This window comes from Magallana gigas, chromosome 5 (assembly GCF_963853765.1).
Source record: "Magallana gigas chromosome 5, xbMagGiga1.1, whole genome shotgun sequence".
NCBI classification, from domain to species: Eukaryota; Metazoa; Mollusca; class Bivalvia; order Ostreida; family Ostreidae; genus Magallana; species Magallana gigas.
The window spans coordinates 38,665,446-38,685,177 of NC_088857.1; the positions used below are offsets into that span (position 1 = coordinate 38,665,446).

General features: G+C 33.2%; 2 protein-coding genes across 3 annotated transcripts; both read right to left on the minus strand.

Moving 5' to 3' along the window:
- Window positions 1–1,905: 1,905 nt before the first annotated feature.
- Window positions 1,906–13,654, minus strand: LOC105330364 (uncharacterized). Of its 2 annotated transcripts, none has more exons than XM_011432002.4 (18): window positions 13,540–13,654; window positions 12,499–12,652; window positions 11,132–11,209; window positions 10,517–10,604; window positions 10,169–10,219; window positions 10,020–10,055; window positions 9,475–9,533; window positions 9,293–9,345; window positions 8,149–8,276; window positions 7,190–7,291; window positions 6,462–6,541; window positions 5,871–6,026; window positions 5,584–5,681; window positions 3,815–3,883; window positions 3,261–3,343; window positions 2,943–3,061; window positions 2,620–2,706; window positions 1,906–2,511 (listed from the first exon to the last, which is right to left on the minus strand). In XM_011432002.4, the coding sequence occupies exons 2-18, from the start codon at window positions 12,579–12,581 to the stop codon at window positions 2,433–2,435; spliced, it is 1,449 nt and encodes a 482-aa protein (XP_011430304.2). In that variant the 5' UTR covers window positions 12,582–12,652; window positions 13,540–13,654; the 3' UTR covers window positions 1,906–2,432. The 2 variants fall into 2 exon arrangements, with proteins under 2 accessions (XP_011430304.2, XP_065941143.1); XM_066085071.1 differs by lacking the exon at window positions 13,540–13,654 and adding an exon at window positions 13,370–13,393.
- A 100-nt stretch (window positions 13,655–13,754) lies between these two features.
- Window positions 13,755–19,672, minus strand: LOC105330362 (uncharacterized). Its single transcript, XM_011431997.4, has 4 exons — window positions 19,433–19,672; window positions 17,476–18,292; window positions 16,338–17,284; window positions 13,755–16,210 (listed from the first exon to the last, which is right to left on the minus strand). The coding sequence occupies exons 2-4, from the start codon at window positions 18,286–18,288 to the stop codon at window positions 14,020–14,022; spliced, it is 3,951 nt and encodes a 1,316-aa protein (XP_011430299.3). The 5' UTR covers window positions 18,289–18,292; window positions 19,433–19,672; the 3' UTR covers window positions 13,755–14,019.
- Window positions 19,673–19,732: the final 60 nt, after the last annotated feature.

The window sequence follows — 19,732 nt, forward strand, 5'->3', positions numbered from 1 at the left end:
AAACAAAAAAAGATTGTACTGTTGTTTTGTGGATTATACAAAGGCCTTTGACTTAATTGATAGATCAAAACTATGGTATAAATTGCAAATGGAGGGTTTTGGAGGAAAATTGTTACGTATTATTAAGTCTCTATATAAGAATGTAAGAGCATGTGTTAAACATGAAGGTACATTTACAGAAACATTTAGAATCTCAGCTGGAGTTCTACAAGGTGAAATATTGTCTCCATTATTATTTTCAATGTACCTTAATGATTTTGAAAGATATTTTATAAATAGTAATTGTACATCAATTGAATTACAAATGATTAATATGTTTTTAATTATGTATGCTGATGATACTGTCCTTTTGGCAGAATCGCCCGAGGGTTTACAGGATATGCTGAACACATTGCACAGATATACTGATGAATGGAACTTATCTGTTAATGTACAAAAAACCAAAATTGTAATTTTTAGAAACGGAAAATGTGTTAAAGACAATGAAAAATGGGAATACAATAGCAAATACGTAGAAGTAGTGAATCAATTTAACTACTGTGGAATCATTAAATTTCGTGGGGGCCAATTTTCGTGGATGACTTAAATTTTACAGGTTCGTGGGGACGTAATTTCGTGTATTCATATATATCTACAAAAGGGAATATGACTTTATTACCCTAATTCATCAATTCGTGAAGGATGTTATTTCGTGGATGAGAGGTACCCACGAATTCCACGAAAAATGAGCCACCACGAAATCTAATGATTTCACAGTATCTTGGTATGTTGTTTAACTACAATGGTAAATTTTTATCTACACAAAAGCACTGTGCAGCACAGGGAAATAAAGCAATGTTCAGCATATCTAGTAAAATGAAAGATTTGAATTTTAATGTTGAAACTCAATTGAATGTTTTTGATACTTATGTAAAAAGTGTACTTAGTTATGGTGCTGAAATTTGGGGATTCCATAAAGGTCAAGATGTAGAAAAAGTCCATATAAATTTTTGTAAGAAGGTTTTGGTTGTCAGAAAAAATACTTGCAACAGTGCAGTTTATTATGAAGTAGGTAGATTTCCATTAGAGATTTTCAGGAAACAAAAAATTTTTAAATACTGGTTTAAATTAAGAAACAGTAAAAACTGTATTTTAAAAGCATGCTACGAAGACATGGTGAAAAATAATGACATATGGATTTCAAATATTAGGAAAGAATTGTCCATCTTAGGCTTAGCCGATTTATATCAAAGTACTATGAAAGAGTCTGTTATTTTAGATATTATATTTAATAGAATGTGTGATGTCTTTAAACAAAAAGTTGTTAACGATATAAGCAATGCATCAAAATGTATATTATATAAACATGTTGTTGATCATTTTTGTTTACAAGTTTACCTAAAGAAACCAATTCATGTAAAATATCGTAAATTAATTACACGCTTACGGTTGTCCTCACATGACTTAAAGATTGAAACAGGGAGGTATGAAAATTTAACACGTGATTGTCGAAAATGTGAATCTTGCAACTTAAATGTAATTGAAGATGAGTTCCATTTTTTACTTATTTGTCCATCACTTTGTAGTTTAAGAGATGAGTATATTAAAAAATACTACTCCCGAAAACCAAGTGTCTATAAAGTTATACAGTTATTATCTACCTCTAATACTAAAGAACTGTGTAATTTAGGTAAATATCTATATTATGCAAACAAGCAACGAACTCTCCATGTGAATTATCCAAATTGATTATGTACACTTTATTTTTCTTACTGTTTATTTAATATGTATAACCTATGAGACATTTGTCTCTTGGAATAAAGAACTTGATACTTGATTATATATAAATTCCCATTGCAATTCAATGAGAACAGATTACAACAACAATGTGTGCTAAATAAGAAATATCATAAATCAAAACCATATTTTATCATAACATTTAATGGTTGATATATAAACATTAAAAATATACAAAGCATAAAAATATATTATTAAACTTTTTTCATAGACAACAAATCCACAACAAAAAATCTTATGAATATCTCTAAATATGTACTTAATGGTGTTTTATGATTTTCTACAAAGCAATTAAATATACAGCACTTCAAATATTTTATAACCAACAGACAAACTGATCTCAGGTCAAATTTGACACTTTTTATATCTGACCAAAAAAACCAACTGCTCATTTTGGAAAAATTGTCCTTTAATATACCACAGTAAAACAAAATTATTCACTTTAAAAGCATCTCTAAAAAACACAGCTTTTGAATGGCATGTATTATTTTTCATATACATATACATGTATTTTACATATTTACAGGATTATTTCCATCCCTCACTGCAAAAGCAAACAGTGGTTATCTGGGGGACTGGACGTATCACAGTTTGCAGTAGACCTAAGTACACAGCAACATATATAGATATATTTAGAATCTATATACAGCCACTCCTCATCCATTGGGAAGTTCATCTATGTCAAAATGGCAGATCTCTGCAGCCTCCTCTCCAATAGAGTGACGAACATGGAGTCTGAAAGAGAAAGTGTACACGTTTAACTCAGGCACAAATCATACGTACATGTATTTCTGTGAAGGACATTATGTTTTTGTTTTGTTGGAAGGAAAGGGAAAGGCTTACTTTAAATCATCTTCGGTGATGGTCCCATTCTGTATCATCCTGTCAACTTCTTTCAAATTCTTAGCACCGAAATTTTCCACACATTGTCTGAAGAGTAAACAGCAATGTTCTTGTCAATAATGGTACAGCATTTTAAAAACAGTGACTAACAACTATATCTGGGGAGATCAGCATAGCTACAAACAGTATGGAATGATGTGTTTGAAATAATACTACAGAGTAAAATATATATGAAGTAAGTACAAAGTAGATGTATTTCTCTAATTCTAATACATTTGTACACACTAATTAGATGCAGATCATAAAAAAAGTTATACAAGTACCTGTTAAAGATGGCTGTTTGACGAAACTGCTTCTGTAAGATTTTGTCATCAGCAAAGAATACATCCACTGGTTCTAGTTCTTGAGCTTCACGTGCTTGATTGACAATATCATCTAGATCCTGCAAAATAAAAATGAAATCTTGCCAACAAATGTCAAATTCAATATCTTTTTGAACTTCTAAACCAAATTTCACTGTAAAGAAACTTTTCAATATTTCATTTGCATAAAAATTAAAGTGAATTCAATAATATAGATAAAGATATTGTATTTCAAATTTTTTTTTAAAAATAGAATAAGTACAAAGTTCCTTTACTCACTTCACTGGAGTCATACTCCTCAAAGTCATCATCATACTCTGCATCCGAGCTGTCTGCTGCCTTCTCACAATTGTCAGGAATCTCTGCATGTTGGGAACAGAATACCATTAAATGCGACAAACTATAGTATATTTTCTATTACATCTTATGCTGATCTGTTCATACATGTATTATAAGAAATTAATTTGATAGCGACAAAATCTAACCTCATAGTCACTGTGTTACTACAATACAGTTTCGCTTTCTTTCCAAAACAACTTTGTACTGGTAATTATAAAGCATAAACTGCACAACTAAGTTTATACTCTTGTAAAACTCTGTATCTATTGGATTTATTTGATAAGGTACTGTGTTAGCAAGAAAAAATGTTTGCAAGTATCATAACGTAATAGATGATCCATGCAAATTGGCCTCCTTGAACTTTTCAGCTTTTTGTATCTATGCAATAAATGTACGCAGTCCATCATAGCTTCAGTTTCAAGCTATTTAACTCTCGCTCTCTACAAGTGATGTTGTATAAGGTACATGTAAGTAATTGATCCATTCAATCTTACCATCATCATCTGAGGAATCAAAGTCATCAGAATATTCAGCCTTTCCTTCCCCATTTGAATCATTCATAACTGCAATAAACAAGATATCTGTGAGCCAATGCTCACTAGTGCTACCCCCGCTCTGATGTGAATATGCAAAATAAGCAAAGTCGACATTTAACAGAAAGCTGGCATCCGATTGGTACAGAAATATATCCCACAATATGGCATGCCTAAACAAATAATGTGTTAAAATTTCAAGCATCTGCGATAAATAGCTGCTGAGAAATCTTTGACAAAAATTTGTTTGAAAATTTTGGCTAAAATAAAGTTAAAACAAAGTACTCATTTAACAGGAAGTTGACATCTGATTGGTACAAAAATATATCCCACAAAATGGCATGCCTTAACAAACACTGTGTAAAAATTTCAAGCACCTGCGATAAATAGCTGCTGAGAAATCTTTGACGAAAATTTGTTTGAAAATTTTGGCTAAAAATAAACAAAGTCATCATTTAACAGGAAGTTGACGTCCGATTGGTACAAAAATATATCCCACGATATGGCATGCCTATACAAATATTGTGTAAAAATTTCTAGCATCTGCGATAAATAGTTGCTGAGAAATCTTTGACAAAAATTTGTTTGAAAATTTTGGTTAAAAAATAAGCAAAGTCATCATTTAACAGGAAGTTGACGTCTGATTGGTACAAAAATATATCCCACAATATGGCATGCCTTAACAAACACTGTGTAAAAATTTCAAGCATATGCGATAAACAGTTGCTGAGAAATCTTTGACAAAAATTTGTTTGAAAATTTTTGCTAAAAATAAACAAAGTACTCATTTAACAGGAAGTTGACGTCCGATTGGTACAGAAATATATCCCACGATATGGCATGCCTATACAAATAATGTGTACAAATTTCAGGCATCTGCGATAAACATTTGCTGAGAATTCTTTGACAAAAATTTGTTTGAAAATTTTTGCTAAAAATAAACAAAGTCGTCATTTAACAGGAAGTTGACGTCCGATTGGTACAAAAATATATCCCACAATATGGCATGCCTATACAAATATTGTGTAAAAATTTCAAGCATATGCAATAAATAGTTGCTGAGAAATCTTTGACAAAAAATTTGTTTGAAAATTTTGGTTAAAAAATAAGCTAAGTCTTCATTTAACAGGAAGTTGACGTCTGATTGGTACAAAAATATATCCCACGATATGGCATGCCTTAACAAACACTGTGTAAAAATTTCAAGCATCTGCGATAAACAGTTGCTGAGAAATCTTTGACAAAAATTTGTTTGAAAATTTTTGCTAAAAATAAACAAAGTACTCATTTAACAGGAAGTTGCTGAGATAAATGCGACAGAAATTTTTGTTACGCACGGACAGACAGACAGACACACAAGGGTAAAACAGTATACCCCCTCTCCTTTGGAGCGGGGGTATAATTATAAATACCAATTAAGCTTTTACTTTAAAAAATGTTAAAATGATAAATTGGTCGATCTGCATTTGATAAATTAACATTTTATCACCCTGCTTATTTTGAAACTAAAAAAAATACTGTGAAATCATTTCAATTCATGGGTCTCAATTATGTGGATTGTCATTATTCTTAAGGTTCATGGGGAAGTGAAACTCGTGGTATCTTATCAGAATGTGTTTTAAAATAGTTCAATGGGATTGCCAACTTGTGAGTAGGGGATACTGAGGAAACTGAAGAAAAAATTTGAGCCACCATGAATTGTAACGATTCAACATTATAAAGTTATTTACCTAGACCACTGTCCTTTTGGTGTGCATGTTTCACGGCTTTCTCTGGAGACCCCTGCTTTCTGTTTATGGCTGGACTCGCAGACACAGAACTGTTGGCACTGTCGGTAAAACAAAACATAATTTCCTACTTATTTGTATAATTTTTTTAGGAAAATCAATAGACATTGCTTATACATGTACATGTAAATACATTTTTTACGATGAATGATGTCTTTAGAAATTAAAGCACACATCCAATGCATGTCCTAATACATGCTCATGCACATTTAACCTTGGAAACTCCATACCTATTTCCCTTACTCCTGGACTGATCCGAGACACTGAGGTATGGGGAAGATCTGGAATTTTCCTTGTTGGTTTTTAACTGAAGTAAATTTTCTTTCTCCTGGATAAAGTCCGCCAGATGTTGCTTAACATAGGGCATGTTGAGAATGGCACTGGCGCTGTAAAAAATTAAAATCTATAGGCCTGAAGATAAATTACTGATATATGTTGTTCATGTAATAAAAGGGGATGAGTTCAAAGGTTATAATGGATTGGCATTGACTAAAGTTGCTGTTTCTGATGAAGAAGGTAAAATCACAATTCTTTTTTTGTGTTTCTTTTTGTCAAAGTTTACAATAAATCATTTTATATGAAGCAACAGAATATATCTCCCATACGTTAAATTTTAACGATATAAACCAGCATGTAATTTCTGTTGAATTCATACATGCAAGCTCTTATTTTACAGAAGGGCTGAAATTTTTTATACAATTTCTTTAATGACAGTGATAAAAGAATTATCCTTTAAGAGAGCGACACTCCTTTTAAAATAGTTGTATAAAAGTAGTGAAAAGATTAATCATCAATGCAACACAGTAGAGAGGTGAGCTGACCTTGGTCTGTCCTCTGGTGTCTTCTGGAGAATGGCTGTGACAAGCTCATGCAGAGAATCAGAGTAATGGGACGGAATAGGCTAGAGAGTAGTAGAGAACTCATCCAGGTATATGTCATGCAATATTATTTACAAAATGAAAATTAATGAATCTTGGATAAAAGTTAAAGCAATATGTGCCATTTTTTTAATTTTGTTTCAAACCCCTATTTTTATAATAATTCTACAAGTAACTGAAACCTTCACAAAAAATCAAATGTAAACAAATCATGAAATATTATCAGATCCGTATAAATTTTTTGATATGGATGATTAAGTAAATCAATTTTAGTGCAGGATGAAAATGATGAAATTTAGCTTCAGTCAGGCCATTATTAAGCATATGACTAATGATCATTCATATATAACAGAGATTTCTTTTCATTTTTTTTTTATTGAAGGAGTAGATTATGGTAAAGATTTTCAATTCATATTTGTGTGAACATAATAAAATATTTGTATCCAGGTCCTGACTTCTACTGATCAAGTAAGCACAAGAATATGGAAAAGCATTACCAATTGACTGATCAAATTATTAATACATGTAGTATAAAGTTGTAGATGTAAATGGATGCGACTAAAGATTGCAAAGTGTGTTTTTTACAGACAAGTTGAATTTCATATAAACCCCAATTAGTTTTCTAGTTCTCCCGATGGTTTTTATCTTTTAATGTAAAGTCTTGTACTGACCTGATATTCTGCTTTGATGATTTTGAACAGCAGGCTGACCAGATTCTGCCCATCAAATGGGGGTTGTAGAGCACACATCTCATATAAAACACAACCCAGTGCCTGCATACAATACAATTGAGTGTTATTGTGGGAATGTCAGTACCGATGCATGTACAGAGAGAATCACATGCATGTTGAAAAATAATCCTCAAATTTTAATTATGATGAAATTGAAAATTAAAAAGTGTTTTGCAACAAGATCTACCACTAAATCTTGTACAACTCAGATAATCTTGGTTGTCCTATTCTATGTGTAGTTTATTAATAAACTTGTTTTATGCAAATTTATAAGAAACATCTTTCAACAATGTTCACAGTAGTTGATATCACAGAATAAAGCCTCTCAGTTATAAAAGTGTTTCAAATATTCATTGAACAGAATATGTAAAGTTTTGCAAATATCATAGACATACTGGTATATAAGACATTGGATATTGTGTTCCTGTATTAGTATATGGTTGTATCTTTGAGTATGCATGACCTTATTTTTACTTGTTGAATGTGTGCTACATAGTGATGATACCTTGTAAAAACAGTAATTGGAAGTGTATCCTAGATATTTGATGATTTTTTTTAAACTTTTAAATTCAATACACAATTTTCATCTACAAAGATATTATACCTTCAGACTAGATCTATACAGATATCAAGCATTGAGAACATTTAAGATAAACTGATACAGTACAGTTATACTGCTGAAGAAAATCTTGCCAGCCCCAGATACAGAAATTAACAACCAGGATAATGAACTATACACCATCATTACAGTGATGTTAGACTTTGTATGTGATATATGCTACCTAGATATTGGACTGTAAGATAACTTTCTCAGATATCGGACTTGGAGATGACTTACCCATATATTAGACAAAGAGATGACTTAACCAGATACCAGACTCTAAGATATGTGTACTTACCCAGATATCAGACTTGGAGCTGTAAGGGATATCCTGGCAGAGTTCTGGACTGAGATATGATGGAGTTCCTACCACTGTCTTTGCTACATCTATTGTATTATCCAAGACTTTGGAAATCCCAAAGTCACCTGATCATGTGAGAGAGAAGTATACATATTCACAAACTAAATGTAAATAGAATATATATAAATGTAAAATGAAAATTTCAAAGTTCTATTCATTGAATTTGATTCTCTTGAAAAGCATGCAATCAAAATGAGATTCTTCTGAAACCCAATGTGCATACTGCAAAAGTAATTTTGTTTAACACACATAATGTACAGACCATTACTGTACACATTTTTTAAATGCCATTGCAGTACATGTATTTAACTCACATGAAATGCATATAAATCATGAAAAATTATCCCTTAAAGGAACTTGGACACAATTTAAGATCAAAATTTAGTTTAATTTTTTATGTCTAAGATGGTTTACTGGTGCATTTTAAATGATTGACCAAAATATTGAATGTTAAAGTCAAGTTAGAAGCGAGATACAGAGATAAGAATTGGTTGTTATGTAACAAAAGCTGGAGTCCTATAGTTGTTTACAAAAAAGGTAATGTAGAGATTTCACATTTCTTAGACAAAATGACAAGTAAAAAACAATTTAAACTAACTCAGTATCTTCATAAATACTATTATCAACAGAAGAAAGATACAATTGATTGAAACTAATACCAATACAACAAATATGTAAAAAAAGACAATGTTGGAGCTTTGTTTACAAAACAAAGAATTATGAACTCTGTATCTTGTTTATAACTTGATATTTGACTTTGAAATTTTGACAAAGCATTAAAACTTTCTATATTTATCAGTATAAACATTGAAAATTGAAAAATAAAATTTGAAGATTTTAAGTCAAATCGTGTCCAAGTCCCTTTAATGATATTAAATCCTTGACAGAGGTAAAAAAAAAAAAATCTTGGTGACTACTATAAAATTTGCATGCAACTATTATTACCTTTGCATATTCATTAAAATTTTCAGTACATGTACTAGTATATATTTTGGGATGAAACTTACGACAACGGAATTCACATAAAAAATGATACCCATCTCCCTTTTTTTTTTTTTTTTTTTAATAAATGGAAACATACCTAGTTTAACCAGGTTTTTCTTTGTGAGAAACACATTTTCTGTTTTCAAATCTCTGAAAAAATTGATTAATTTTAATTGAACATAAAAGGTGAAAAGAATATTGTGTTAAAAAATAATAAAAATTAATTAAATTCGTAGAATATAGTGCTTTAAAAACTGAATATTATTAGTGAATATTTACCTGTGTAGGATCTTGTTGGAATGTATGTATTGGACTGCCATTAAAATTTGCACAAACCACTACAAGACAAAAATAATGGAACAACAATTAATGTTGTTTAATAGTCATATGTTTCTTGAAGCTTAAGAACCCTCTATATACAAATAAAAGAACATTTTGGACTTTAAAAATGCATTGCATTAAGTCATTAAGACTGAGTTTATCTAGTTTCTTTCAATATGGGAAATGTGCCATTTTTCAACAGGAAAAAATAGTCAACACAACGAATTGCTTTCAAGTGAACAGAAATCTCTTTTGCTAACTCAAATGTGTAAAATACAAATCTCTGTACATTTACAATGTCTACAAAAACCTATCTTAAATTGGTCCAATATTATATTTAGAATTCCTTAATTGATTACAAACTATGCCATACACTGTATATTATATTTTATTCTATTTTACATTAAAGGGCAGATCACTCTAACTGTAAATTAGAATTCATAGTGAGCAGTTTAGCAAACACTCATCATAACTTTTGGAAATCTGCATATATGCATACTTACATTCATAATCTGTTTTTCTTCAAAATGATTCTTTTTCTAGAAAATAAAAACATTACTTTTAAACATACTTATTTCCAAAACAAAAGAAACTTAATTTTATTGCAAAATTCATGCAAGTGTATTTAGATTGCCTTGAGAGAGAAACTTACATTTGCAGCTGCCGTAATTTTTTCATCTAAATTACCTCCATCACAAAAATCCTAAAAAAAAAAATCCTTAAACATGAATTAGGAGATACATTTATACTATACATGTATAATCATATATGTACTCAATTCACCACTTTTTCATTCATTCCTATTAAGGCAAAAAAGCCATTTTCCTTCGATTTTAATAACAAAAAAAGAAAAAGAAAGAGAAAGAGAGAGAAAGCATGTAGTTGCCTCTTTCCAATTTTCTTTTCCCGCTTCTTTTTAAGCATAATTATATCAAATTTATTGAAGCATATGAAAAGAAGACAAAATATTGAGGTACATACATATCGAAATACTACATACCTGCACTATATACAAAAAATATTCATCATCATCAAAAAATGATTCATGATATGACACAATGTGTGGGTGCTTCAACTTCTCCAAAATTCTAAGGGAAAGAAAAAAAAATGTAAACACTATCAAAAGACACTATCATTCCTATACTATTGCTATATGAAAATAAATCAAACGTGTACATGCACTAGTATTTATATCCAGTAATATATAAATTATGCTCATAGTTCTGTAAAAGCATCAAATTTAAAAACTAAATTCTCTTTCATATCATATTATCGCACTAAAAATCTTATCATAATAATAATTTGAATTTTCATTTTGGAATTATACATACATATATATTGATTATTATTATCTTTTTATTGTTCTTTTTTAATAAATATTTATTAAACACAATACATTTGGATGCAAGATAATACCTCCCCAGAGGCTCTCTTGATATACATAATCATCTTTTTATTGTTAATAAAAAATAATGACAGTAATGTTTATGATTTCCTATACTGAAGGACAAATTAATGTGTGTTCACAGTCCTGTTACCAGTACATGTACAACAATGTACTGGTAGTAACAAATGTATAATTTCAGATGCACTGTTTTTGTTGTTTTTATAATACCTAGCTTCTTTCTGCACAGCTTCCCTTGTTCTGTTCTTCCTTGATTCATCTAATTCAACCTTCTTTAGTGCACAATACCTACCAAAAATAAAGGATGATTTAAGATTGAGACTGCTTTAGACAAGAAACACAACTGTCTAATGATTTTTCACATCTGTTATATGATCGGAAAATTTATAAGATTTCTCATGCTGAAAGTACAGTACCGATCAGACCCAACCTAACACCAGAGTAAACCCCAACTAAACATGGGGTTTACTTTTGGGTTTACTTTGGGTTTACTTTTTGAAAATTTGGGTCCACTCAGGTTTACTTTGGGTTTACTTTGGGTTTACTCGAGAATTGCTTTTGGAGTCAACTATACGCACTGAAGTGTGAAGCAGACCTGTATTTTATCTTATCATCCTACTGCCTGTGATTCCTGCCCCTTATGTATTCCGAATACACATGTAGTGTCTGCTTTCAGGGTAAACTTCTGATCGGGGTTTACTCTCTGTGTCCACTCTGGGTTTACTTGGGGTTTACTCTGGGTCCTCTCTAGTAAACCCAGAGTAAACCCAGAAAGTAAACCCAGGGTTTAGTTGGGGTTTACTTTCTGTTAGGTTGGGTCTGATCAGTACTGTACATGTATCATTTTTGTTTATTCACATTTTTTTAACAAATAATGAAATTTAGAATAAATTCCAAACAAAAATCAATTCTATTGTATACAGTTTTTTTTACTGGCTGTTATGACCACAGAATGTTTTTCCCTCAAGACATCTACGATATGGAACCATTTATCTAAGAAAATATTTGCCATTAATAAGGCAATACTTGAATATAAAATAAGAAATGAGTAAATCAGATTGCAGGTATTTTTTCAAATAAAAAAAGAAGAAAATTTAATGCTGCCAATTAACAGATTTAATCAGGATAAAACCAAAATATTTTGAAGATAAAATGCAAGGAAAAACTTTATTCTGTTGCATAATACACTATTGAACATGTAGAACAAAAAATATATCAAGGATAATATATCTTGTAAAGAAGAGAGAAAATCTTACCCGGTATTCAAATTATATTCATAAAACAAATTTACAACCAAGAGTAAAGAGATTTCTATTTTCACCCCTTTTGCCCTTGTTGTCGGCAAGTTTAAATTTAAATTTAAGACTGAGAGCAAATTCAATACAAATTTGGAATTACTAAAAGTGTTATCAAGAAAGAGTATCTCTCGCACAACTGGTGTCTGAGCGAATTTAAGACAGGACAAAACTAATGGGTGAAAAATATACAAGGCAAAAATAAGTTTGATAACCTAATCCAAATAAATTGCTATTCATATAATAGCAAAATTAGAGTTCAGGACAAACAATGGTACTCACTTTTTGGTTTCGTTGCTACGGGCTAAGAAGACTGCACCACAACCTCCTGCCCCCAGCTTGTTAACAATTTCATACCTATCCATGGTCAATAGTTTTGTTTACAAACTATCTCATGTTATCACCATTATTCTGTCAGAGATTTGGTCTTGCAGCTCTAAAGAATAACAACAACAAAAAACCCATTTCAACGATTCCATCAATTGATATAGCTGGATGTTTGCGAAAAAAAAATTGATTATCATGCATGCAGCAACAGTGTAACTAATTAAGTTTTGCATTTAACTTTTGCATAACAAACTGCATGTCCAGGATATTGTGCATAAACATGCATGTATTGTACTTTTTCCCCCCCAAATAGTCTAACTACAAGAATGAAGTACACATTTATAGAATTTCCAATCATATTATCAATAGGCTGTAATCGTGGAAATGACAATTGAATTGATATTTGAATTCTCCTGACATTAAAATGTCCTTGTCTTATTTTTAATAATACTCTTGGGCAACGTTTGATAAGCTAAAAAGCTAAGAGGACAGCATCACTTAAAATAGATTGATTTTGTGAAGTGCGTAATCAATATTCTCTTTTGAGAAGTGGACATACAGGCATAGTCTACATCCACTAGGGGGTTAATGTTTTTCAGATCAATTGGACATAGAGATGTGCATATTACTTGGCTTTTGTTGGCAATGCACGTCCACTATAAGTCATCAATTATTATGCGCAGGATCTTACTCTTATACAGTACAGATATCCGAATCGAATGAGTTTCTCCATATGATGTCATTATATACACAAATTATGTGAGTTATTTACCTCTAAAATTATTCATTTCTATCATTCAGAAAATTCAACACATTGAAAGATCACCTTTTTTGCAATGGTTAAACTATTAAAAACAGAGACACGTGAATTGTTACAGAATATTCGTCCCTGACTAAATTCATATCATTGTCTTCATAATTGTTTCGTGCAACGCAAACTTGTGAAATAATGGTTAGCTGAAAGTCACCAAACGATGATTAAAATTTATCAAATACCTTTTCTTATCGTATTTATATCAATTCAATGAAATCATTCCTATTTTCACTCCATCTTGTAAACAATGCAACAGGATGTGGAATTTTACAAAAGAACGATTTTCATTGGATTATAAGTAAACATTGTATCCAATGCAATTAACTGTCTCACATTGGATTTAGTTTCTAGAACCGGGATTTTTCAAACTCAGAAGAAATGATTTCTTCCCCTACAATCCTTCAAAATATTTTTCACTTAAAAAAACATAGGCCTTTTGACTGATACTAACTCTACATAGTCATTTTAACATTAGCTGTTATGTATTTATTTCATTCTTCATGATTTTTTTTTAATTCATCAAATGTAAACATAAATGTACTCATAAACATCTATCAATAAATATACACAAAATGGTATTAAAATCATCTAAATATGCACAACGTACATTAATTCATATTGTTTTTTTTAAAATTTGATAATATATTTGATGTATTAATATATCATGATTTGAAGGTTGAAAAATAATTGTCAATGTCATTAGCAGCAAATCGTCCATTAGATGGCACGGAATTATTATTGTAGGCTTGACGTCCTTGATTTCTCTGGCCAGCAGGGGCACTAGTCGCAACAGTGTCTTGTATAGTGATTGGTGTATTCCATAGAGTATGAGTTGGGGGAAGGATCTCCTCGTCTGGCTTTTTCTGGTTTTGTAAAATGGAGGCAAGTTTGGGAGTGTCTGTGCCAGGTTTCTGAGTTTTGACAAAATATGTTATTGGCCCTGCACTAGTAGATGCTGTTGTCTGAGAGTCATTCCTCCTAGTCATGGTGACATATTGGACTGAAGGGGTGAAGGTGGCCTGTAGGCTAACAGGAAGGAGGGACACCGACGGCTGTGAATGGTTGGAGGATGCCAATTGACTTGCCAGTGAGCTTGGGTGATCCTGGTTATCTAACTGGATGGAGTGAGCAGGATCTGCATTCATCTGGTACTGATATTGTATCTGTTTCTTAATGGGGGACATGTTTTGTAAAGGGACTTCTTGAGAGGTGACTGCAGAGGACTGGCTGATATTCAGGTTATTTTGAGGTGAGCTATCCTGTAGCTGTACATGTTGAAGCTGGGCAGCAGGTACCATCTGTATGAATGTTTCACTCTGAGTCTTGCTATGCTGCGCATACTGTCTCCCTGTATTTGCAAGCATAGCTTGGATTTCTTCTGTTGTGTAAGTTTTCTGGCCTTGTTCTGTGGTACTCAAGTTTTGGGAATTTCCCTGCACTAAGTTGATTGGTGTTTCTAAAGTGTAAGGATGATCTGTGTGGTGAAGCTGATCTCCACTAACATGATTCAACAGCAGCTGAGCTGCGTCTACATCTCCTAGAGCAACCTCCTGGGATATAGGAATGTTGATGGTCTGTAACAGGTACTGTTGGGGATCCTGCAAATCAGCAGCAGATGAACTGGTTCCTGCACTTGCAGCAGTGGATTCAATCAGAGAGCTCAGGGTTGAATGCATTGGATTAAGGTCTGTACTTGATTCACTGGCTTTGACATGGAGCTGTGAAGCAAGCTTAACAGCTCCTCCATTGACAAGAGATTCATTGTATGTCTGACTGTCTACCACATCAATCTCACCCTTCTGGTTCATCAGCATGACATTTTGTGTTTTGGTTGAGGTTTTTGACTGGCCTGACTTTGCTGATTTTGAGTCTTTCTGCACACTTGGACTTGGCTCATCATATTCTTCATTGACTTCCACGATACACAGCACAGAAGGATTGTACTTGATGCTTTCCATCAGGTACTTGATTTCATCAGAGCTGAGCTTATGCCTGTTTGTGAGATGGATTCTCATGTTTCCCCTTGTTGTGCTTTTGTATGTACACTCTGGACACTGGAATGGCTTTTCTCCACTGTGAGTTCGCTTGTGGACCAACAACTGGGTGCGTGTTTTGAAAGTTTTGGTGCACTCTGTACATGGATGTTTGCGCACTGTGCTGTGCTTATGATATACATGGCTGTTTAGACATGTTCTAGATTTGAACCCTGTGCCACAGGTCTCGCACACAAATGGAGTCTGTTCAACATGAATAAGTTTATGGTCTTTTAACTGGAACTTTGTAAAACATTCTTTTCCACAGATATCACATTTATATGGTTTCCAGCCTTTTGGTAAAGGAACACCATGTCGGAAGTATTTATGATAATGCATATAATAATGATTCGCATCCTTGGTAACATAGCCACAGATATCGCAGGACTTTGGAGCTGCTTCTCTTTTACCAATCTCAATATGACTCATAGAATCCACCACACTCATCTCGTGAGTTTTCATAACATGGGTGATGCAGCGTTTAGGAAATACAAATTCATTCCCACACAAACTACAGATGAAAACCTTTTCGTCTTCAGGTACTATCTTTGCCATTTCTTCCAGTTCAGAGGCATATCGGCTTATCCCAGAATATGGGGTTAGTTTGGAGGATCCCGCAGAACTACTTTTAGCTTGCTTTTTCTTTTTCTTTCCCTTGTTTCCTGGAAGAGGTTTCATATTGGTAAATGTGGCTGTGTCATTCTTGAAGATGTAAGAAGCCATTTCTTCTACTTCTTTTTCTGCAAATTCTCTTGCTCTCTTCTTTGGGGGTTGTCTGGTAGTCTCTGACTTCAGTAAAGGTGAGTTGGATTGTGCTCTCCTTCAATATAAAAAAATATCAACTGTTTATAAATCAAGTTTTTATCAAAAACTAATATTCACAAAATTTTAGTGACAAAAAACCATTGAAAATGGAACTAAATTGAAAAGAAAATGATCAGACATACTTTTTGCTAAGCCCTTTCTTGATGCTGCTGAGAGTTGATGATTTCTTTAATGTCCTGAAGGTTTTTCCCCCTTTCCTGGCACCCTCAAACACTGCCCTCTGCATCCCTGATTGTGTGGTAATGGAGGGAGGAGTGTAGTCACTGTCTGTGTCATCATTCATCTCCTCTTCAGACACCCCACCTAGATCCTCCTCCTCAAATTCTCCCTTCTCTCTGTTGCCTAAAGTCTCCTGGGCTAACATTGAAAGCCTCCTTTTTCTAGGATGGTTGAGATATGAGGATTGTGCAACTACTGTTGGGATATTGCTGTTTTGTTTAGGCGATACGTTTGCACGTTTTTCAGATAGAGGTTCAGGTTTGATAACTCCAGTAGCTAGTTTTTTATTTGAAGGGCTGGTTTTCTTCGATGTATTAGTGGCGGAATCATCTTTGAAAGTTTTCTTTCGGACAGAACCAGACTGAGTGCGTGTCCCATACATGTGGTTGACTGTGGTAGGAATAGGGCAGGTTTTATTTGCCTCCTTGATTGGTTTCTTTCCACTGCTGGTTAATGGCTTGTTTACATTCCGATCCTCTTTCTTTGTTGGGGTCTTTTGCACACCTTCAGGAGATGCGGTGGTTTTATGGGGTGAGATAGGACTCACCACAATAGAGATGTCTTCATTCATGACATTCAGTAAAGAGCTGTCAAGTTTATAATGAAGGACAAATTGTGTACAGATTTGAAGGAGGTGTTCCAAATGAAACAATTTAGCTATTCTTGCAAATTTCCCAACATTTTCTGTAGTGATGGTGACATTTCCATCATACAGGTAGTGAATCAACTGAGAGGCCACTTCCAAAGGAATTCCAGCTGGCAGACTCACTCTAATGGACTCACCAGGACTGGGGTTGGCCATTTTGTTCATCAAGAAAGGACTGGCTGCCATCAACACAAGCTTGTGAACCTGTTCAAATGATGTTACGTATTAATTCACATACAATAGTATCTCTCGCATAATAAATATTTACTACATTATAACTCAACATTGTTTCTTAAAATTGAGATTTAATATTAAGGTCTGCATCTAAACTAAGATACAATCAAACATAAATTATGAAAGGTTTCACTCATCAAATCTCTGTCATCAATACTGACCTTTATATCTTTCCCTCCAGCTACAAGAACAGCATCACAAAACATGCCTTGCTTCAGCAGTCCAAACATCTTGCTCATCAGTTCTCGCGGTAGATTAGTCTCCGTGTAGTCCTGCGTGGCGAGCTTGTCTTCAGTAGATGAGCTCTGAGGGGTGTCTTTCTCCATCCTCATCACTTTCTCACTGATGTTATGTCTTGGCTTGTAGGGTGTTGTCTTCATGGCTGGAGGAGGATCAAGGTTCTTCGCAGGTGTGGAATCTGAAGTACCAGTAGTTGGTGCGGCTATAAGGGTGGTTTCAGGGGGATTGTTTCTGAAGACTGGGATCCCTGAAGTCAACTCACTCCCTCTGCCTGTGTATCCCTTTGGAGGTTTCACAATCATAGTCGAGGCCCGGTCAAAGTTGAATTTTCTAACAGGAGTGCGAGGCACATCTTGATCAGGTACTATATTCACTAAAGAATATTGTTTAACGGTGCTTTCATTTCCACACTGATTTGAAAGTAGATCATAAGAAACTTTAGATGGACTGACATAACTGGACTTGTATGGTGATATATGTGTATTGGAGTGAAACTGATCATTAATGTTGGATGCTGATGGCATGTAATTTCTGTTAGGAGAAGTTTGCTCTGTTGCCTGCATACTGTAGTTGCTGACGTAGCCATGTTGCATGCTTGTGTTGCCCTGGTTGTTGGCCTGTAGGTCTAGAGGTTGCTGGTATAGAGCTATGTCCCCTTGTTCGTTCATTGATGACAGACTGAGGTCTGTTGCCATAGACAAGTCATGTTGATACCTCTGATGAGACGAATCCATCTTTCTGAATTCATGAAAAATCATACATAATACAGTAATATAAAATCTTTGAAAATTTTTTGGATCATTATTATGTCTGAAAGTTTAGTCACATAATATTAACAAATGATTTTCTACTTTGATGTTAGAACCTCTGACACTGAAAACAATGCCATACATACATTTTTTTTTTAATTTCACTTTAATGACATGGTTAAAAGCATCAGCTAAACTACATATCATTATGTACATTTATATATTATCTTCGCTAAGCCAAGGGTTTTTGGTCCACTCTATTTGTGTGAGGAGACCATGGAGGATCAGAAAGCTTTGAAGGCTAGCAAAGATGGTCGATTTATCTATGCATGGATCCACAAGTACTACAATAATCTACTACAACATGAACACAATTGTTTCTTTTGAGAATTATGGCCAGTTTTTGTTATATTAAGTATATGTATATTTATTTATACTGACTTTTCTAAACCGCTTGTTTCCTTTAATATATATGTTAAGGACTTGCATGATCTTTAGGGAGTTGGGGTGTGTCTGGACCCCCCCCCCCCCCCCACCCCCACCCCCCCCCCCACCCATTGAAAATTTAAAAAATAAATTTAAACAGTAATATTAACTAACCAAAATTAGATCGACATTTCCTCCCTCTTAGGATAATAAAAAATATTCAGATTACTCGTTTGATGCATTGTCTTAGGGTAATATTTTCTCATCTGCTTGATGATTTAAAGACATGCAGGTAATTAATGAGAGTATGATGATATCCAAAAAAAATTTAAAATGTTAAATAATATAAAAATTCATGGTGCTGATTTTAAGATAACCAACATAAACAAAAAATGATAATGCATTAATTATCTATAAAATGTATTTCAAGTCTAACATTTCATGAAAGAAAAATCTACATGCAGCTATAGTTGTGAATCTGTATTCACTATTATACCACAGTTCTAAGAATACAGACATAGACTATACTTTACTTTGTAAAAACAGACTACAAAAGAGTGACCTTGAAAACATAAACAATCTCGTTATGTCTTGTATCAAATAAGTCCAGGTAACGCCTCACGTATAGAAAAATCAAAGCTTATTAAACATTGTTAAAGTTGCGGAAAGTCTGTACTTTTGCTCATAATAATATACTGCTAACCTTACGTTCAAGGGGAGGTCGACAAACAGGCTACATTACGGAATAATATATCGGATGTTTTTCATCAAAATGGCTGCTGGCTATATTTATAAACCGTAATGGGGTCACAAGCTCTTCTTTGTTCCCAGATTAATGATGATGTTTTATATTTGATTTTGCATTGCATATTGGAAAACTAGTCTGATTATGTTAAACTGGTCGATTAAATATTTTGTGAACACAACAAACATTCATTTAATATGATATCATGAAGCACTTCCTGTGCTTCTTCCTAAATATAGCCCGTTTTCGAAGTCTGTC